At 40.0% G+C, this 23,312-nt stretch overlaps 1 protein-coding gene across 1 annotated transcript; it reads left to right on the top strand.

Moving 5' to 3' along the window:
- Window positions 1–338: 338 nt before the first annotated feature.
- Window positions 339–18,564, top strand: loxl1 (lysyl oxidase-like 1). Its single transcript, XM_039795914.1, has 7 exons — window positions 339–1,879; window positions 5,802–5,910; window positions 6,997–7,134; window positions 11,946–12,102; window positions 13,342–13,437; window positions 13,822–13,937; window positions 17,325–18,564. The coding sequence occupies exons 1-7, from the start codon at window positions 760–762 to the stop codon at window positions 17,329–17,331; spliced, it is 1,743 nt and encodes a 580-aa protein (XP_039651848.1). The 5' UTR covers window positions 339–759; the 3' UTR covers window positions 17,332–18,564.
- The last annotated feature ends 4,748 nt before the right edge of the window (window positions 18,565–23,312 follow it).

Raw genomic sequence — 23,312 nt, 5'->3', positions numbered from 1 at the left:
TTTTCCAATTAAGGAATTTCCAATCTACACATGGTTATTGTAATTTTGAAAGGTTTAAAGGAAAAGCAAAAACAGAACAAGCCTTTGAAACATCTGTGGAAAAATCAAAGGTCATGTTGTCCATATCCAGGCTTGTTCTGCACAGGATGAGAAGAGAAAGCAAAGCCCTTGAAAGTGAGATGTGTTATATGTCTGAATGCCTTTGCAGATGGTAATGTTGACTCTGGAAGCCTCATGGAGCACTGGCTGCTGCAGGCCAGGAAACATCACTAGCACTAGGGCCATGTGGGACCTCCCCTTAAAAAAAGTTTGAGATTTTTTCACAGCCCATTGTAAGCAATCATGCAAATAGAAACTTGCAGTCGTGCAGTGCACAGACACTTCCTTCCAGAAGGCAGAGAGCAATGCTCAGTCTACTGACAGTCGAGCCAGCAGAGAAGTCAGGACATATTCTCATAGCACTAACAGACGATACCACCACCAGTGGGTCTTCTGAAGCCCACTTTCACTCTCCTGGGTGTGATTGCTCCTGAATGCACATTCAACCTCCTCTACTGCTGGCAGTGAAGACCTGCAGATGCACTCAACCACAGGCTTACTTCAACACTGCATCTGTCTCAACACTCGCACCAAAGCTCTATCTGGGGGAAGAGGTAACACATGTTTTATTGACAGAGCAACAGGTGGTTTGAGTTTGAGCTGCTGGTGGACTGGAGGAGATTTTTTCCTGTAGTGAGCTGTGGCATCGTTGGAGCCAGTATGGTGCCTATTGTTGTGGCATGTTTGGTATTCATCCTGCTGGGATTGGGGCAGGCTCAAGTTGCCACACAGACTCAGGAGCAGACCCAGAGTCGGGGCCAGGGGCAGGACAGCTCTGCCACCCCTTGGAGGCAGGTGATTCAGTGGGAGAACAATGGCCGGCTGTTTAGCCTGCTGAACAGTGGAGCTGAATATGTTCCTGCCAGGGCAGGGGCCCAGGACAGAGGTCCCAGCGTGGTTGTGGCAAACACTAGTCCACGCTCTTCGCGTAGACCTCCGGGAGGCAATGTCCGCCGCCAGGCTCCATCAAGAGGATCCTCTGAGACTGTTCGTGGGCAGGCAAGGCATCCTTTTGGCTTTGGGCAAGTGCCTGATAACTGGAGACAAACTGCAGGCAGCACAGGTGGTAGCCAGTTCCAAGGATCCTCCAGCACTCGCTTCAGGCCATCCACAGGCTCTTCGTCTTCATCGTCATCATCGTCCTTTTCTTCATCTTCTTATAGTATACCATCCTACCCACAGAACCCATTTCCTCAACAGCCTCCCTTTCAACCAGGACCTTACGACTCTAGTGTTGTAGAGGGACCAGTCAGGAGCTACGAGCCACCTTTTCAGCCTGTTGCCGGTGGAGGATTTGGCGTTGGAGGCTATGGCGGTGGAGGGTATGGTGCTGGACAGGGGTATACTGGAGCAGGGTTTGGAGGTGGTCTGGCCCCAATGCTCCCAGGCTCTCCCTCTGATTTTACTGACGATGGCTACCGTTACTACCAGTCTTATGGCTATGGGCCCAATCCTGTGGTGCCTGCACGTGCTGCCCAACCACCATTTGCAGATGGTCTGGACCGCAGATACACCCACAGTCTCTTTAACGGGGAGACTGCTCCTGCCATCCCTGCTGTCCCTGCCCCTGATGTCAACCAGGCAGCTCCTGTAATAGTGGACAGGACAGGACCAGCTGGTCAACCACAAGTCAGGAGCCCTCAGTATGAGCAGTTTCCTCCATATGGAAGACCCCAGCCTCCTTTCCTGCAGCCCATTCCTCCAGGCAGATATTCTCCCAACTCTGGCCTTGAGAACCCCGGCATGAATGTTGGGAGTGTGTACCGACCAGAACAGAGAGGTACGGTAAGCTTTTTGTTTTGTGAACACAATGTATCCTTTATTTAAATCTGTATAATATTAGGAGAGGCTTTGACACATGGGTGGGATGGCAGATTTGTAGCAATATCTTTGGTTTTCAAGAAAATTCAAGGGAACTCAAATATTTCACATTTTCAGTGGAAACAGGAAGCATGTTCACTTTTAGGCATTCACCCAAATGTACTTCTGTCTTTGATTTGATTTCTGTTGTTGCTGGACATGAATTTGAAATTTGTAAAACCAAGGGGAGTAGAGAGCTCACCACCCCCTCAATTATGTTGTTTTTTACAATTTTCAAGTTGCAAATATCTGGAGTAGTTAGAATGAAATAGCTGCTTAAAATATAGTATAAAATATAATCTTTTAGTTTACAAACAAAGCAAAGAACACAAGGACAAGGACACAAGGTTCATCTTTTTCCACTTGTATGGTTATTGAAACCAGGTGTTGAGCAAGCCCTGCCAATATACGGAGAGCACACACAAGAACCACTGTGTTTTTGTGTGAGGGGTTCTGTGGTATACGAAAGTATACGCGGCGTGTGGAATTAGGTAATAGTGGTGGTGACCTCATAGGGGGTCTTGTGACAGGGGGTGTTGGTGGGCCGTGGCTGCCTTCTGGGCTTGAGGACAGGAGAGAGGAAACAAGGGTGGGGGATACTGTACTTCACCACTCCCCGAGGGGGATGGAGTGCATGGAAAGTCCCTGTAACACATTGGGTCCATTGCTTCAGCTACAGGAAATCAAAGAAATATTTAGTCAGAGTTTTTAGGGGAAGATTGAGTGTCAAAAAGTGCAATACCCTGGCCTAAAAATATATATTTTCATAACATATCACTGTACTATGGAGGAAGAGGTTTCACTTGAGCGTATTGTTAACGCTAAGGAAAACATAACTTAGCTAAATGCAAACAACGTGAAGTTTTTCTATGTTCTGACCACCAGAGGCTGTGTCTGGTCTGAGCTGAGAGGAGATGAAGACCTCCAACGAAATTCTGGCTCTTAATAATGCAGATTTACCTTTGTTTTACTCAATGATGTGCCTTACTGTGCAGCTGTCTCTTTAGTGTGCTGTATGCCTTGCATTCATCATTCATTAGCCAGTCTAGTGCTGGGAGCCATATCTACAGCACAAAAAGCCAACATGTGTGCAGATGCCTTAGTGCTCCCAGTAATCATCATGATAAAGATTCAGCCATTGGGGGCTGTTGAAAATCTGACATTTTTATTGCACTGCTTCATGGCACGGCATTAGGCTGTTAAAGTACTGTAATAACTATTGTGATCTACTAGTTTAAAATGTACTTAAAACTAAAGTCCGCAGACATGCATATTTATTAACCATATGTATTTATTATTTAACACCATTTTTAAAGGCAATGTTGTGTCGTAACAGAGGCTGTAAAGTACATAAGATACACTGATATATAAAAATAAACATATATTTCAATGAGCAGGCTGCAGATTGAAAAATATAAATACATTATTAAAATTAAAATATATATTATCGTATGTGGTCAGTAAAAATATAACTAAATACAAATAGGTTTAGGGTAGAGTTAGCGTGGGTGGACAATCTGGCGAGCATTACCATTAAGCAACCAAAGTGTATAATGGCAATGAATAAGTATAAGGCCATGATACAAGTTTCAGTGCAGAACCACTTTCCAGTCATTTCTTTTAACTGTCAAATGGTTCAACAGACAAGTTGTTCCCAGAATCACATACACTGAATAGGGCTTGACCCGCAGCCAAAGCTACAAGGGGTTGGCAGTAGAAGCAAAGTGTAGTATAAAGAGAGCAATAATATTACACAGCACACTGTATATACTGTGTTCAAAGAGATGAGTCAATAAAGTTTGCATATTGTCCCCACTATAACCATTGCCATTTAATCTCACTCTTCCTTGCTCTCATATTCCCTGACAAAGCCACAAGCAGTCATATGTAAGAATAATTAGACTGTAATTAATTCATTAAGGCAGCTGCAAGGCAGAGCTGCAGTTATTTCACTCATTAGCTTAAACATGATATCTTCAAATTAAGAGAACCGGTTTTAGCATCTCACTTTTGCTGAAATAAATCCGTAATATACTGACCACCAGAAGTAAAATGGTTGATTATCATGAAAATAGATAAGATGTAATAACAAGAGAAAACAGAGAATAATAAACAACCTGGCAAAATAAGCTGTAATAAACTTTATACTCAATACAATCATCAAATGATGTTGTGATTTTCATTTTAAAATGACCTCAATAAATTTCAAGTATTCTAATCTGCAGTTCCCCTGCAGCTACCAGTCTAGCCCTCATGTCTTTTATTATGCTATATTAGATGGTATAAAAAGCATGGCAAGATTCAGTTTCTTTTCTCCGTGGCCCACTTAGAGTGTAATGTGTGGCTTTGTCACATGCTGTTGAGAGCTGATCAGCTTTGGCTTTTCAATACACTTTATCCCTCTGAAAGGGACCCAATTTCATATTTCAAAAGATTAGGAGGCAGAAAACAAAGCTTTCCTTGGGTGAGGAGGAAAATGGGGTTGAGAGTGCTGTTGGAAAACCTCTGCGTCTCATAATGGTCTTACACTATTAACATGGTCTGCCCCAGGAAGCTTCCCCCTGTCCTTCATGTCTGCCTCGGAGAGAGCTGTCATATAGGATGTTTACACAATGCCCTCAAAGGCAAAGCCCTTACTTAAACTTGCAGCTGGGGAGGGAGGACTCACCGGGATGTTAAACTGGACAAATAGAAAACTTCCTATCTGGTTCCCATAAACAGACCATAACTGAAGCCATTCATGTTAAGAAATTAAAAGACATTATTTTATTGTCTATTTTTCTTTTTGTGGCTTAAGCTTGCTGCAACAGAAATGATAGGCTGTGCATCATTTTTGTTATTTTATTAACACTTACCAGGCTTGGAGGTCAGATAGTTTGACTTTCAGTTGCTTAAACAAGCTCACATTTAAGCGTGTCTGGCCTTTGTGATCTAAACAGAGAGGGGTGATAAGCTATGCCAGAGACTCTTGCTGGCATGGCCTTTACTGGGAACAGGATGAAGTCAAGCCTGCTTATTTATTTGTTTACTTGTTCCTCAGGTTTTCTGACAGACATGGCCAGTGGCCCACTTTAAAAACAGCAGTGGTGTGAGATCACTGTTGTTCTTGCCCTGGCATTCACGTTCTCCCTCTCTGTGTCTCTGTCTGGCTCTCTTGCTGTATCTCTGTGCACATATGCCTTCCCTCATCTCTTCATCTCTGTCACTTGTTTGCAGAATCTAAAGTATGAAAAACACAGGCTGCATTGCAACAAGCTCTCCTGTGATACTGTAGCTCAGATATTTCCAAGAAGGCAAGACATTATTGGTATAAAAAAGTTCCCTTTTGCAACTCTGTGCTCCCTCACCCTAAAGTCAACCTTGTGTGACAGGCCTATGGAGCAAAAGTATCTCATTAGAAAACCATGATAACAATCTGGAATGCACAGTAATTAGTGGCCGAAGGCTCTCTCTAGAGAGACCCAGTCTTGAACTGTGGGCCCTGTCGCTGCATGTTTGCCCATCATATCCTCCGATCAGCAACACCATAATTACCAGGTAATAAAAAGTTGATGACAAATATGCTAAAGAGTTCCTCTGTTTCTGTGGTGTACGCTGGCACTGATGGGAAGGGAATACATGTGTAGGTGACTACACTTAATAACATTGTAAATGCTGTGTATTATCATGTTTAAATCTAAAACCTCCCTTTGACTAACCCTATAAGTAATTACTCTACACTTTTGTTTTCAGTATTCTGAGCACATCTGAGTGATTTGTGAGCAAATTACTTTTACTTACTGAAACAAGGTTGTGTGTTGTTGAATGACAATATAGGGTGAGCAGTTTGTCTATTATTTCAGGTTTGCCTGACCTGGTTCCTGATCCCAACTATGTCCAGGCTTCCACATATATCCAGAGAGCCCACATGTATTCGCTCCGCTGTGCTGCGGAAGAAAAATGTCTGTCAAGGTAAACCCAATTGTGGATGTCCTTTGCTGGGTTGTGTTTATTTATGTATTTATTCACCTTTTCAGTGGGTGCATTCTAATGTCGCAGTATCAAACATGTCCTTGCCCGATGGGTTCTGTTTTCATGTTAATGTTTTTATGTTAATGACAAATGTTCTCATTTTAATGGTTTCTATGATATCTTAAATGGTAGCTTGTTGCCTCAATGGTTAGCACATTTCAAAGACATTCAATTGTGGTATATTAGAAACAATAAATGATTTCCTGACTTAATGTATCCTTCTTATATTCTGTCCAGGTTGAACTCTGCTTTGAATCATACATTAAAGGAAAACACTAATTTGTGTAAAAGAATACCATTCTTTTTAAGCTGCTTCACCTTTAGGTAGCATTAACCAGCGAGTGAACCTTCCACAATTCTAACGTAGCCTTCAGGATTAGCAATAGTATCTAGAAATAATGTAAAAAGATCACCAACAGCACAACATAAGTGAACCGAATCCTGGTCACCCTCAGGGATACAGACTGTTGTTAGTTTCATTTTTTTGTGTTGGTGGATAGCATCCCCCAAGCCCCAGGCCTGGGCCCTCTGACTGCCTTTGCACTAAAGACACTATTGAAATGATGGAAGTGTGCTGTCCCCTTGGCTGCTCTATTTGCCCTCTTCCCATCACAAGCACAGCCATCCCTCAAAGCCCTTTCATATCCTGTCTGAGTTTGCTGCAATCACCGACAGATGGGCTGTTGTAATTTGCCATACACTCCAATGTCAACAACAGTCACAAGATGAATGATTTAGATCTTCAGTGGTATTGTGAACTCGAGGTTGTTCCTCCTTTTTCACACAAAAAAGTGAATCGTGCAACAGAATGTTCTCCCCATGTGGAAACTGTGTTTGGAGAGATGGTTGTAATCTGTAGAATGAATTATTTAGTAGATATGCTTCTGCCTCCAAGCCTTTCCAGTCCGGCTCTTTTTTGCTTTCTTTGTCTTAGTTATGAGAAACAGACATTCTGACATTCTTTTTGCAGGGTTAGTGCAGTTTCCCTTACTGTTTTTTGTCTTGATGTATGTGTCCGCCATTCAGCTCCGCCTATGGCCCAGAGATCACCGACTATGATGTAAGGGTCCTGCTGCGGTTCCCACAGAGGGTGAAGAACAAGGGGACTGCCGACTTCATGCCTAACAGGCCACGTCATACCTGGGAGTGGCATAGCTGTCATCAGTAAGTACTTAATACAAAACAGATTTCACCTAATCAGATAAGTATGCTTTACTGGCCACAATATTAGCTGTTGCGGTAACCAGGGAGCTAGTGAGCAAGCATATTTATGTAAATCTGATTTTATTCTTACTAAGTGTATTGATTTATTTACATAACTAATGTCTGTACACATAGACTGGTATATGATCACATTACCCATAAAAAGGTTATTGCAATTTTACAAAATAGATAGATCTATTAGTTTTGCTTGTAAGATTCTGAAGGTTGTACAATTCCTGAGCTAGCTGTATTTGTGAATCATAATATTACATTAATAATATTGAATTAATGTACGGAACCATGATGGATGATGGTTTGTATTTCTTGGGCCCTAGCCTAGACACAAAGTCCTTATAACCTAGATTCGGATAAGGAAAAACTCCCCCCAAAAACCCTTAAAATAGGGAAATATAGAAAAAATGGAAAAATAGAAGATACTATTGCAACTGAAAAGGGAGCCTGCTCCCTTGACGAACACACGTGCAATAGATGTTGTGTGTAACGAATAGACCAACAAACCACTAAGTTCATGTTGAGTAAGTTGATCTGGCATATGTCACTGCCATTTGACTAAAGATAAATGTAGATTGGGTGTCATAGCGCCCTATAAAATCCATGTTGTGCCCTACATGGTCATACTACAACAAAAGACCCTGGTTGGCCAAGAAAGTACACATTTGGTTTCCTGGTTTAAAGAGGAGATGGGAGTCAAACCTATGGAGTCCATTAGAGAGCCAACCCTGTGTGAAATAAGAAGAAATACTCTAAATTTCATGAAAAATAATTGTATATGTGGGTTTGATCAATTTATCAAGCACATATCTTACTGTGTTTCTCAGTGGGCATATTTTAGTTGATTTAGCAAGTCAGTGGTGGCTCTGGGGGACTGCTGATGAGGTGATTTTGGGGGTATCGTCAGGATTTTATGACATAGACTGGCTTTTATCTCACTTTTAGCAAGTCCGCCCACTGAAGCTAGTGCCAGGCTCTGCTGCTCTGCTTTACTATCCTCATCTTAGAGGAATGTTGACTAGCCGTTAGGAGATTAGCATTGTTGTTGCGGTCTGACATCAGTCTGCATTTACACAGTGGTTCCCAGGAGGCAGAAAGCCAAGACAATAATTCCACTGGCTGTGTGATCAGAATGACAAATCCATCAATTTTTCTTGTCAATCTGTGACACCAGATCACACAGCTGCTAAAGTATGATGGCATGGATATGGGTTACTGGGACAGAGTGTTTCTTAACAAAGAAATCTCTGTAGGGTAAGAACATCTCTAGGCCAGATTCTCACAATAAACTTTGCTGCCCTACATTTCTGTTCTGTTGAATAAGCTGTGTAGTTGACAGTTCTGTTTTTCATTACATTCACCCCTATCTTTCTCACTGGAGTATTAGAAGAAGGGAAAGGAACAGCATCCTCTTGAGTATCATGGTGTTGTAAAAATGTTGGAATTCTGTATGTTATTTTTTTTTTTTTAGCAATCGAGGACACAGAATTCTTATTTGGTAGATAAAGTTAATAATAGAGTTCTTCAACTTGTGCTTTATTTGTCACAGTCCCTTATGCTACAACTTTATTTAAGTGTGTGACCTTTGTGGTCAGAGATCATAGCTGCTGTTTATGCAGGTGCTTGGATGTATGTCTTCATATCCTGTTTGCACTTTGTGGAAGGCAAATGTCAGGCCACTGCTAAATAGTTCTCAAAGAACCTACTGTAGTTCTCTGTGTTTTACAACCCAAGCTGTGATCTGAGGAACCCTCAAAGTCTTGTTTGTTGCAACACAAGTGGAAAGTGACTCATGACTTCGAAGAAGGATTGGAATGTTTTGTAAATTATGATTTCAAATTATTCTACTTAAATCCTCTATCTGTCCTTCCAACTCTGCATTCTCTATAGTTGACATAGTCAGTGAGGTGATCCAGGAATCCGAGGAGGCAGGGGACCCTTCCAGGCAGCTCCCACTCTCAATCTTTTTCTCTGCTTCCCGCACTCTTTCTTTCTATTTCACACGCACGCATATACACACACACACACACACACACACACACACACACACACACACACACACACACATGCACACACACACATACACACCAGATAATCATCTCAAGACTGCCACTGAAATGAATGGCAGTTTCTGGAACACAAACAAAGACTGTGCTTCAACCTTCCAACACCCCCCAGCCACACCCACCACCACCCTGGTTTATACACGTCAAACATTGTACAAAAATACCTGCCTGTGTGTCCCACATACAATAAGCCTGTAAACACACTCAGCCATAAAGATTTGCATGTCAACGGAGTAACTTATAGTATAGAGTAATTTATGCCAATAATCACAAAAGATAGTGTTCAGCAGCAGATAATAACTGACAGGTTTCTACCTGAGAACAGCTCATAATTGGGTGCCTCTCTATGGAAAGAATGAGTCCTTGAATGGTCAGTTGCTTCGTTAGTGGAAAGTAACCATGTTCCCTTCCAAGTCATCCTTCAATCTTTAATGAATGTTCCAGTAAAAGCTGTTGCTATGTTGAAACATGGACGATGAAGTAAGGCGAAAGGAAAATATTTATATAGTCTGATTTTGTCTGACTGTAGGAGATCCAGTGCTTACCTCACCTGCTGCAGCAACTAAAGTCAACACCAATTAAATATATTGTGTGGCACAATTTAAGAATCAAAGGATAATGGAAATAAATACTTGCAATAACGGCTGGTGATTTCAGGTGGGTGTTCCCTTTAGGATCATAGTCATTTTTATGTAGGCCATTTTGTATCTAAAAGACTCAAAGTGCAGCTATTGGGATAACAGTTTGAAAGGTTTTGCTTTAGTAGTGTGATGGATTGAAAGCAGTTATACCTCGCCAGCTCTCAAGTATTATCTGAATTTTAGGAATAGTTATTAGGCTAATATTTGTGTGATTTTATCATAAGGACCTTTGGTAACATGAAATTAAAAATAGCTCTCATGTGAGCTCTTATGTGCAACATAAGAGCTCAAAAAGGCAGGTAGAGCAATTATACAGTGCACAAAAATAGGTTACTAACGTAACGCATACACATGATCCTACATGTCTTGTCGCCACACTGAATGAAACATGTATTTAGGTCCACACAAACAACAGGACATATTTTTGTTGTTGTTTTTCATGACTGACTGTATTCCTTATAATATAAAAAAGTTATTTGAGTACACTTGCTTATACTGGCTTATCATGCTCAGCTTTTTTTGAGATTTTGTCAAAGTTGATTCAATGCATTTTGGACAGTGTACTGTAGTTTGTGGTGGTATTCAATTTTGTTTTATTATAGTTGTTATATAATCATATGTGTTGTAGACAAAAATAATACGTATTTTGTCAGTATGGGTTTAACAAAATCTAAAACATGTATATGAGACTATACAATGCAATACAATAGCACAACCCACATTTTCCAAAATGGGTTAGATAAACACCTCTCTGAGCTTTATTAAGGTAGAGTTAATCGTGAAGCTGCTGCATTAGATTGCAATAGATTTAGCTACTTGTGCATAGAAATGTGTACCCACTGTGGGAACTTTGCTATCTTAGTTATACAGACTAGAATGCTTGCTGCTAACATACTGTATTTGTTGTGCCTGTGACAAATGATGTCATGTCTGAAAACGTTCATGTTTAGCAGTGCTCCACGGCCTCTGCCATAGTCAAGTTCTGCTCATATTTATGCCACCACCAGCATACCAGTCAAAGTTGATTGTCAGCACTTTCTATGTGCTATGGAAAAGCATAGTTTTCTCATGAAAGAGTATTTTCTGCTGTATGTTGACTTCTGCACTTTGTAACCACACAATATGGTTCTCCTTTGGCTTTCTAACATGTGCCCCCAAGTTTACAGGGAACTCATGACATCATTGTGACACTGAATATATATATATATATATATATATATATATATATATATATATATATATATATATATATATATATATATATATATATATGATATTCTTATAATGTGACAAAATTCAGCAGGCTTGTGATAAGTAAATAGCATCCCAGGTCACTTTGATATTTGGGATAAGTCCAAGTCATACAACAGTTAATATTACAGATGATTTCAAATGGACCAGCATTTTGACAGAGTCCCTTGGTTCATATTCCGGTTCAGTTGAGATGATCAGTGGCCATGTGCATCCAGGCATTTCTAAGCTGCTAAAGCTGTGCAAAGAATCACACTGCAACCAGCACACAAATACACACATACTGTGATACACACACGCAAATATGTGCACATACACATGAAAATAATCACACACACACACACACACACATAGGTGTTGTCTTCACACACACAAACACCTCTGATCTTGCTGACTGATACAAGCTAATTAACAACATTCATACTTCATTAGGGTGTTAATGTCGTGCTTCAGAAATACTTTATTGATCCCATTAATTAGTATCCGTTGTCCTTTGATACTTTATGATGTGTCAAGTCAAGGTGCAACATCACTTGTTAGCAGATGAGGTCAGCGGGTCTATGAATTCACTGTTTGTCTTTAAAGTCACACTTTAACTTGGATAAACTAAATTGAAACAACATGGCAATGTAATTAACAAACGTAATAAACTGAAAATAATTGCTGCTTAGATGCTGGTTCTTAGGCAAACATGGCATTACAGATAATACTAAAATAAACTTAAACTCTTTGATTGCCCACCTTAACTAAGATGTTTGTTTCACTTTTCACTACATTCACAGTCTTTTGCTTGTTCTGACAGACACTACCACAGCATGGATGAGTTCAGCCACTATGATTTACTGGAGGTCAGCACTGGCCGTAAAGTGGCAGAGGGACACAAGGCTAGCTTCTGTCTGGAGGACACCACCTGTGACTTTGGTCACCTGAAGCGATATGCATGCACCACTCACACTCAGGTAACACAGCAAACCAAAACATGAAATATTATTTTCACCTTCATTTGGTGGTCCAGCAATACACTTAGTCCACTTCCTTACACCACATGCTTTATCGATCACAAAGCCAATATCCATCTACTGTAGTTACACTATCTGTTACTAGTGCAACTGCAAAAAGACACTCAGCTGATCAGTATTGTACACAAATATTGTTGTGGTAAAAGTTCTGAATGAAAAAATATACATGTATATATACAGTACATATATATACATATATATGTATATATATATACACATAATATATTATATTATATATATTTATATTAATGTTTATTGCAACATCTTAACTTTTTGACCGCTGAGTTAAGGCAGCTACACACCGGGCTGATAATCGGACCGTTGGACAGTCTGGCGAGGTTGGTGACTCGAGTCTGTTCAGTGTGTTCCGCGCCGTCGTCCGTCTGAGGAGCTGTTGGCCTTCATTTTGGCCGACGTGACGTGTTCAGTCGGAGGCAGGGCAGTCGGGACTCACCCGGAAATGGCGAGCGGAATGAGCGTGACTAGAGTCTCTCAAAATCTGACGAAAATCTTTTAAACTGACCGTTGTTGATCTGAAATGAAGACAGATTCAGCAACTGCACGGCCTATTTCTCGCTTAAAATGTTTTCAGAAACATGTTTCAGTGAACTATTTTAGTACAATATGAGATCGTATTCTGAACATGCTGCCATGCCAACCCACATGACACGTTCGTCCAATCAGCTGCCAGTTTTCATTTTTTGGGCAACAATACAGATTAGCGCCGCCTGCTGTTATGGAGACGTATTACGTCTCGTCTCTTCAGTGTGTTCTGATGCACTTTTTTGACCAACTCGGGGAGACTGATCAATCCGACTGGCTTTTCTGCCGACGGTTGGCTGTCTGGTTGGTGTGTAACTGCCTTTAAAGGGGTGGTTCAGAATTTTGGACATAGGACCTCATTTCCAAGTTAGCCAGTGTGTTATTTATCAGTGGAGACAGTTTTCAACACTTTTCATCCAGTCCTTCCAGTTGCAGAGTTCGCTGGTGCTAGGCTAGCGCAAGTCAACAGTATCTGCTAGCCTGCCATTAAAAACAGTCTTACACACTCCACAGTACACCCGAGGCAAATAAATTATAACGAAAAATTCTGAACCACCCCTTTAAAATTGCAAGTTATTTTTTTTATCTTAGATTAGTATTCCTCACGAGCGTCTCTCCTCCCTTCTGTTTCTTCAGGGTCTAAGCCCCGGCTGCTACGATACATACAATGCGGATATTGACTGCCAGTGGATCGATATCACCGACATTCAGCCTGGAAACTACATACTAAAGGTAGGAGTCAAGTGAGAATATGTGGCAAGTTTGTGGACAGAGCAAGGTCACATTTCATGGAAGAGAGTGAAGGTCTAGGTCACCAAAACAAATTGATCTGGGTTATAAAAGAGTTATAAAGTTACTGAAGTTTTCTATTTTTTTTGGGGTTGTGTGAGCACTTCATGTCTCAGTGGCACTGGTTTCCCATCCATCTCATTTTCTACTTTCCATGCATATTTTATTTGGTCAGTATGGCTGCAAGATGTGCACACAAAAAATCTATACATGATTGTGTTCAGTGTTATCCATCCCAAATACCTTCTTTCTTGACCCATTAGCTGTATCATTTTAATTTCATGATTATGGTGAGTTGTAATGTGCCATCTGTCTTTTTTCTCTCAGCTCCAGGTTAATCCTAAATTCTTGGTGCTGGAATCAGACTTCACCAACAATGTGGTCAGATGTAATATACACTACACAGGACGGTTTGTTACAACAACCAACTGCAAGATAGCACAGTAAGTAAGAGAGAATGTACACACTTTTATCACATAGTTGGTAATTGATTAGTAATAATTTACTGGGAGAGTGTTACATTTATTTGCAATGTCCTCATAATCTGCTGCTTGTTTGTGCAAGTAAAACCTGGGCAATTTTCAGATATTGTGTTTTTGTAGAATGGGAACTGAAAGGCAAACCGTAAATCAGGGTTTGTGTCATGTTCTCACCGCTGAGTTACACTGAACCACATAACAGGGTGGAAGCTAAATGCAGTTTTATGAAGAGCCTCACAGTGTTTTGAATTACTTAGCCGACTTAATGGGTTCCTGGCTGAAATATTTGATGATTTAATGAATTATGTTCTCATTCTCCAGTTAAGATTAATAGCCTCTAAATCTTTCATAGTCTATCTCAAAGGGAGATGTAGGGGTGTTGAACTTTTGAATATCGCTATTAGGAAGTACATCATTGTACTCAGAATTGCTATCATATCCTCTTGAAAAGACTTTATATAGAGAGTGGCTATAGATGAGGAAAGCATCATTCAAGTGCTCAAGTCAGTTTCCTTTCCTTTGCGTCTGCGCTGCGTTCCTGAGCCGCCATGGGCCCCGCGAGCAATCACTGCCATTCAAGTCAATGCTTGATATTCCACCAGCTGTGCCCCGGTGCGTCCCAGAAGTGTGCGTGACGCGGCTCTCTGCTCCGCTCGCGATATTAGGAATCCCACTATGGCCATGCCATTCAATAGCATTTATTGGCCAGGCGTCCATGCTTACGCAAGGTAACGATACGCCACGTCTATTTTCACGCAAGCTGTGGGCCGCTCGGACAGCCGAGCAGGAAGTGAAACAGCGAGACTATCCAGTGAATTCACCAAAAGACACCCCTCAATATCATTTATGTCTCCTACAAGACCACGGACAACAATCTTCGAGATTGATAAACCTAATAGATATCGAAGATGTTTATTTCAGGACAACACACAGAAAAAAGAAGGCATGGAGTTTAATTGCAGGAGTGCTTGGAGTGGAAGGTAGATACTAGCTTAAATTGTGATTGTTCTGTAAAGTATTTGTAAAGACAATACAATCTGGGACTTGGGCAGCAAGACGCTCTGCTTCTGAGATGCTCCCAATGTGGTATGGCGCATGGCAGAGGATAGAACAAAACCGGAACCCACCCGGAACATAGCACAGACATGCCCAGTGGAGAATCAGAGTAATAGTTAGGTACTAATGCAAATAAAAGAATTACGATAGCAGATTCACTTTATGAGGTTTTTTAACATTAATATGCGTTCCCCCAGCCTGCCTATGGCCCCCCAGTGGCTAGAAATAGCGATAGGTGTAAACCGAGCCCTGGGTATCCTGCTCTGCCTTTGAGAAAATGAAAGCTCAGATGGGCCGATCTGGAACCTTTTCTCTGCTTTGCCCGCACAGAGAATTTGGCCCACCTATGAGAGAGAGACATCATGGCTTTCAAACGAGCAAAGTGGCAGTTGGTCAAGGCCACACCCCCACCCTCCACCTTGCCCCCCCCCCCTCTCCTCTCTCCTCCTCAATAGCTACAGACACAGAAATGGCACATCCTAAGGAAAGCTCATTGTGGGACTGGCTCTAGTGGCTGTAATTCTGCACCAAGGCTGAATTTCTGGAAAGAGACTTCAGATACAGTATTAGGGGACCACTAAGGTCTATATAAAAGCATCCAAAGAGCACCATGTCATGGGACCTTTAAAAAGAAATAAATCCACTCACATCATGTTAATGTAGCCTATGTAATTATTTCCACACTAACATGGTTGCAGTTTAACGAACATTTTCTGCCGAATGTGGTATGAGGGGTGAATGTTAAAAATGTGGTATCAAATACCGGTAGGTGTTCCAGAATACTACAGTTTATTTTTATGGTATTTACAGTAAATACCAGAATGTGTTCATTTACAAATGTGATTACATTGACTTTAAATGTAGCAGTTATATCTGAAAGATATTGAAAACATGATTTTATTTAAAAGATGTTAAAAACAACCACCTATCTTGGTACCTCAGTTGATTCAATGTAGTTTTATGATCATTATTTTCAAATAAAATTATTTTCTTTTTCTTTTCTTCAAAAAGTATTTTCCCAAAAATTTGTCTAGGAAAAAAAGGGGGTCGTCTTATAATCAGGGTCGTGTTATATGCGTCCAGTATGGTATATACACTTGAAATTAGGTTTTTTATTGTATTATGTGGTCATGTAGCTGATTACAAAACATCATACAAACATCTTTTTTGTTTTCTGTGCTAAAATTATTGCACAAGTATGAAACAGTCATTTGATTGAAGGTCTCAATGCAGCAGGCCAAGGATTAACTGTTATTTTTGGATGCCGAATCCCTCCTCCCAACAGTGATTGCCCAATTAGCAACAGCTGATCCTAGAAGGCAGAAGCTATCAGAGTTATGTTAGCAACTCTGTCCTGCTCTTTATTAGATTTGGGAAAGGTGACACTCCAGCAACCCCCAGCAAACACATCGGTTAGTCCTCATCCTAAAAGCTTTTTCCCTTGTAACGTTAAAAGTGAGACATACTGTTTGAAAATACAAACAAGCATGTACATATTAACGGTCGGATTTTACGTTTTTACTTATCATACTGGCTGTATACAAGAACAATGCTTTTTACTTTATGTAGTGTTACATGTCTTCTGCATAATCATCATTGTTGAGGATGCTGACTTTTTGCCACTTTTATGTTTTCAACCAATGCATGAAGCTGCTATTAGCTTAATTAGCTAGCTAGAAATCTGCCAGCGACAGGTTGTCATTTTAGCCAGGAAAATGGATGTACACCAGCTACAAAAAGAAGCCGACTTTTTGTCTACCTCTGTCTGAAATCTAGGAGCTATTGTTTTTCATATTTCATTTAAGAATTTCAGTGGTAAATCTGCCACTGTTATCGCTGTAAACTGCAATATATGTAGTGCAAGAATGTAAAGAATGACATAAAATAGCATAAAAACAGTAGGTAAGGGCGGCGGAGTTTAGCGAACAGCCAAACTTCTTATCAGATGGTGGTAATATACAGTTTGATTGTTTTGTAACCAAAATGAAATTATAAGAAAAAAAGGTCTTGCATAGTTTTGGCATTACAGTGTGAATACAATTGTATAAAATGGTCTAAAAATTAATGTGAACAGAAAACATCTCTGTGATCGGTATTTTGGATTGGCAATAATCATTTTTGTAATTCATGGGGTCAAAGATAGTACATAACTTTATCTGAGCAGTTATTTAGTTTGAGCCCAGTCAAATTGTTCATTATGTGCAGTATCTCATATTGCAATGAAATGCTCCACTGAGTCTGGACTATTAACGTTCCTCTAACAAAAGTGTTATTTGTTGTCTGTTTATTTTACAGGTCTTGATCCAGCACTGGAAGGCTGCCATGCTAGAGTGACCCTGATTGCTATTCCATTGAAATGTGACTGGAATACATTAGTTGTTGGTTCATTGTTGATGCTGTTTGTCTCTACTATTTTGTGCTGTTTTGGTATACTGAGTCCATGGCCAACAAGGGTTCCACTGGCACTGAACACAATGTGGGGGTTTAAAGTAGACATGCACACACACACACACACACACACACACATGCATATTGCACGTTGATATCCCAATAATGAATCATGAGTCCACATCCCTGCTATCTACATTATAATATTGTCCTACCAACTACATTTCTCATATTGCATTTCTACCAGTCTAGTTTGGTTAATGCTAGGACACATCATTGCCTTCCAAAAGAGGTGTTTACTGTATTTGCACACAAACATCTATGCACACCCCCGGCAGAGTGGCTCTGTTTGAATTATAAATAAAGCGTGAAACGGTGCCGGTGCTGAAATGAGATGAGTCAGGGTTCAACTGTGATCCAACAAATAAAATTAGGGGACAAAGTCTTCCCAGGTGCATTCATCCATGGTATGTGGGGACAGACAGAGAGGCCCAGTGACTCAGAAGAACTATAATGTTAGTTGTTTGTTGCTTTTTTTCTCTTTACTGCCTCAGTGGGTCAGGCTGAGATACTGTGATTCTCTGGGCACACCCTGTTTAATGTTGTGTTGACAGCAAGAGGTAGACAGCAGGTCATATTTGCATTTGTCAACTCCATGAAATTGTAAGTCAACATAAAAACAAACTGTCAGTACTTGCGCTGTACTCCTCTAAATCCTTGCATATTCGTGTTGTGTCCCCATTCGTCCTTTCTTATTTCAGTAAAACAGGAACAGGAAGCTCAACTAGCAGAAAAGGGTGCTTTCCAGAAAACTAGACTCACAGTATGTAAGCTGTATATTTACACTGTCTTGGGGTCTCTTCTTCAACTACCAACACTGGTCAGATGGCACATAGGTCATCTATACCTTTTGAAGAATGTTTATACAAATATTCCACTGATGCATGACTTTAATGATGGAAATTATTTTGTTGTAACTGATTGTACTTTGTTTATCTAGTTTGACCTGTTACTGTAATTCGTGGAATTCTTGATTTTTCTTGATAATCTGAATTATTCAAATAGTTGTTGGAAAGAAAACACTACTGCTACAGACTTAGTATTATAATGCAGAGCGTAAGCAAAACGTCTCTACCTACCTCTCTAATTGAGTGAGCTGTTGTTTCCTGTTAATGGTTCATTTCACCTCCTACCAATGTGTTGCAGCACACAGCTAAAACCCACAATTATGTTGAATATATCAAAGATCACATGATATAGGACCCATACTATGACTTAGATATATTCCAAAAGACTTAAAGTGATGGTTCGGAGTAATTTCACCCTAGGGTCCTTTGCACCATGACCTCGAGCCAAACACCGCAAGCTTTTTCACCTGGGTCGAACATTGGACGAGTTAGCGTTATCAGCTGAATAGCTTAGCGCAGGGGCTAATGGATCCGAGAGTGTATCTTGTACATTACCCCACTAATAATGCCCAAAATGATACCAAACGTCTACAGTAGAACAAATGCATGAAATGAAACGATGGATTGTAAAGTTTGTAGGTACACCAGAAGTTTATGTAAATAACACTTGCCTGCTGGCTTCTGCTCTCTGGTTGTTGTTGCTGCTGTAAGACGAGTGCTTAGGGATGTCTACAAATTACAACACCGAAAAGAGATGCAACAAAAATATTTATTAATTTAACTTATTTTTTAAAGTAAGTGCTGTAGTATAACTAACAGGAGACAAGTTATAATTGAGGTAAGTTTGGAGACATTACCTTATTTAATCATTAAATTAATAAATATTTTTGTTGCATCTCTTTTTGGTGTTGTTATTCGTAGACGGCCCTAAGCACTCTTACTGCCCGGTAGTAACAGCAGCAGCAGCAGCAGCAGCAGCAGAGACGAGAAGCCAACAGGCAAGTGTTATTTACATAAACTTCTGGTGTACTTACAAACTTTACAATCCATAATTTTATGAGTGCATAACCTATTTGTACTAGTGTAGAAGTTTGAAATCATTTTGGGCATTATTAGTGGGGTAATGTACAAGAGACACTCTCGGATCCATTAGCCCCTGCGCTAAGCTATTCAGCTGATAACGCTAACTCTCCCAATGTTCGACCCAGGTGAAAAAAGCTTCTGGGGGGGTGTTTGGCACAAGGTCATCGTGCAAAGGACCCTAGGGTAAAATTACTCCGAACCATCACTTTAAAGTTAGAATCCTTAAGATTTCCGTCCTGGTTGGTTTGGCGACACTTGTGGTTACTGATGGTAACAGCAAGTGCAATTTGATACTACATCAAACACTCCTCGAGCAGCTACTTTGTCAGTAGCAGTACAGCAGAAGAGTAACTGTTTACAGTGGAACCAACCAACAAACTCAAGTTTTAATAAAGAAGTCAGTCAATAAGTGGCCTTCCACCATCATGCCATAAGCAACTGTGATGTGATTTCAGAGTGCACACTGGGCCAGTAGTTTTCCACACAACAGCAGGGCACAGTACCAAGAGTTGGTTACCTTGTTGAGAAGTTATAGTTGTGCAGCCTGCAGCTGACTGTGGCTTAAGAATTTTAACTTTAATATCTATAAATGTGATTACTGAACTTTAGCTTCTTTTTTTTTAGGAACAATCTGGTCTCTATGTATTGAATAAGAAATGGCAAAGCACCAAAAATAGTTTGTTAGTGTTTGTAACAAATTAGTTTATTACTCTGTTTTTATTCTGCAATTTCAAAGTTTTTGCTTTAAATGCAAAATAGACCTTGTTTTTGGTATCCAATGTATTGCCCTTTTTACAGTAAATAGACAATTCTTTAATTTGATGTGCATTTTCCTACGTGGCTCATGATCATACTGTGCGCTCTCTGAGGAGATGTAACAACATGACATTCAGTGGAATAACAGCACAAGAGTTGGTGACAGTTATACAGCATCTTTGACATGTGGTGATGACATTTGTATTTTTCTAACAGTAAACACCTGTCAAAAATGTCATATACAATAAAAACAATTACATATCTGCTGTGCACACTGAATGAAATATGAATGCTATGCACCACATTGGATCCCTGTGCTTCGTATGAAGTTTATACAGAATACGCATCAGTAGATTCTAAGGAAATGCTATGTGGCAGGTGTGACAAGTTACTGAAATCATCCCCTTCATAAGAGATTAGGTGTAATATGTTTAATTTATTAAGGTATTTTCCTGGGTACTGTATGCAATTTTGTCATGCATGATTCAGGCAGGGATGCAAAGCTGACCTTTATGAATACAGAAAATACACACTGCATATATGATGGGTGGTGGCACCGGTGCTGTGCATACATGTATCAGTCACACTAGTTGTTATATTGTAGTCCATTTTACAAAATCTGCCATGTTGAGATGTGTGTAGACATCCTTTAAAATAATCTGCTTTGGTCAGACACTATCATAACACAGCCAAAGATCCATTTATTTGTTCAACTTAACTTTCTTCAGAATGTTTTTTTGTTGCCAGTTAACATCTGACATTTCATCTGATTTCTTTTTCAGCAGCAAGCATAGCCCAATCGCAGCATGAAGAGTCATTACATGGAACGCAGCCCTGTGTTGCAATAGTAAGAGAGGATCTTATAATGTTATTAAAACAAAATATAGAACTACACAAAAAAGTATGGGAAGTGGTTAGTTGACTATCTTCTGTTTTGTTTCCCTCCAACATTGTTGCCAATTTCTCATAACCAAATGACTGGAAAAGAGTAAGGGGCAATGTTGTACCACATTGTCATTTGGAAATGGAAATGTAGACTAATAAGCAATACTTGTTGAGTGATTACAAGCTTCATTAAACTTCTATGACTAAAGGTCAAGATAATCTGACATCTCTTTTTACCAGAAAATCATTCAAGTAGGAACAAAAATCACAAGCTCTAAAGAAATAATCTAGAAATATGAGGATTTGCCTTCTAAAACATTGATTCAGTCTTTGAAAAACAAGATGGAAGGAGCAGAAGGAAAGAAAACAAAGGAGAGGACCTTACAGCAACACAAAGCACAAAGTCGATCAGAGAAAAGGCAGGTTGAAAGTTGGAAGTTTGTTTTCGGTCCAGCTGTTTTCCCAAATGCTAATTTAGCTTTTAATTTCATTGAATCAACATAAAACAAAACTCAGTGTTCACTCCTCCACATTTTTATTTTCAGTTTTGACAAGATGAGATAAACAGATAAGAACATGAGAATAAGACAAAATAATAAGATAAAACAAAAATTTGAATTTTCAGCTTGTAAATCGTTTTGCCTAGAACCTGAATATTTTTTTATGATTAATGACTTTTTTTAATTTTAACAAAACCGTAAAACAACAATTTGCAGCAGGAACACCCTCCCGCCCCGCCCCGCCCGTTCATCATCACCACCCACCCAGACAAAAATCAAGAAAAGATGACACAGTAACTACAATATTCAAGACCATACAACAAAATATTAACAAAACAGACAATAACTTATGAAGCAAATATATATAAATGACAACACCATAAGCCCATCATACATGTCTCCCCAGCACAAAGCTTCTTAGGAGCCCTCCAGAAGCTCAAGTACCTTCCCCATTGTTCTTAGGATTGATCCATCTCCCAGAACAAATAATCTTTGGCTGAATGGAACCTGGGCCTTTGCAGTCCGACATAGCTTATCATGTATCCCAGTTCTAAATTCCTAGACCTTAACACAGGACCATAGGACATGACGTAATTGGCTGTCCTCTGTCTTACATTTCCATCAATTTGGTGTGTCTTTCAAACCAATTCTAAACAATCTGGAGGGAGTCCAATTGTAGAACCTGAAAATAAAGGTGAATCCATTCTCTGAAAAAGTCTTGGCATAAAATCTGGAAATGAAAAGCTTCACAAAGTTAACATTTATTGCAGGCCTGTTGTATTTGATTGCATTCAATTGTGCGGTGTACCTAAAAAACTTGAAACGGTGTAGTTATAGTTGTGAAATATGATATTTGAAAAACACATACTGTAGACATTCCTCGTACAAGTATTTCCTGTCCACCCAGAGGAGTGAGAATCCATTACCTGGTTGTTTTGAAACGCTGTTCTCACTCTCATATTTGGTCTGTCCTAACAAAACCCTGACCCCCGTGATGGGACTTCCTCTTGGTATGGGCTGTTTGTTCAGGCTGTTCACACGAAATCACCCCATTCCAGCTCTCTTTGCCACATTATGTTGTTTTGTCAAAGTGCTGCAGTACGTGCCATGTACTCGACTTTGACCGTGTGTGTTTACGTTAATGTGTTTGTGTGTGTCTGTGTATATTTTTGTGTGTTTGTATAAGAGAGAGAAAGACAGATGGGTAACTCCTAGTAAGGGAGAGAGAAGCCAAATGATGCTATGAATTGTTTAACTTAGGGGTATTACTTTTCCAAAAAGAATGGACAGTCTTTGCCTGTCCTGTTGAAAAGTCTCACTGGTATATATCCATTTTTCATAACCTTGCCTATGTTTTTGCTCCTATGTATTTTCATTAAGCTGCTGGTTAAGCAGCTTAAATGAAGCCGTATATTCCTCTGTGGGGTATAGGCAATAATGCCCAATGTCCACCAGGAGCCTCTTTTACAAGAACACTGGCTTCGTGTTCTTGTTATTGGTAATGAAAGGGACATACTGCAGCACATTCCCAACAGCAGTGTCAGCAATGGCTGTTAAAGCATTTGAGTTTGTTAAATGATTTAGGACCATTTCTTGTGACAAATGAATATGCAATTGTATTTATCAGAAATGTGCTAGAGGGTATTTCCCAAGTGAATCCAAACAGTGTGCGATTCTGAGTGGAGCACATAAAAATACCCCAAGGGGCGTACAGAAGGAAATCCCACACATACTATATCGCTGAGATATGGACTATACATGAT

Source organism: Perca fluviatilis, chromosome 3, assembly GCF_010015445.1.
Source record: "Perca fluviatilis chromosome 3, GENO_Pfluv_1.0, whole genome shotgun sequence".
Taxonomy (NCBI): Eukaryota; Metazoa; Chordata; class Actinopteri; order Perciformes; family Percidae; genus Perca; species Perca fluviatilis.
Note: the sequence above shows the minus strand (reverse complement) of the source record. Positions and strands in the feature narration are given on the sequence as shown.

What these genes read in the sequence shown, in the direction of transcription:
- loxl1 (XM_039795914.1), top strand. Translation starts at nt 760, where the DNA reads ATGGTGCCTATTGTTGTGGCATGTTTGGTATTCATCCTGCTGGGATTG. An exon ending in GTACCGACCAGAACAGAGAG is followed by an intron (nt 1,880 to 5,801) that starts GTACGGTAAGCT and finishes CTATTATTTCAG; the next exon opens with GTTTGCCTGACCTGGTTCCT. An exon ending in CATGCACCACTCACACTCAG is followed by an intron (nt 12,103 to 13,341) that starts GTAACACAGCAA and finishes CTGTTTCTTCAG; the next exon opens with GGTCTAAGCCCCGGCTGCTA.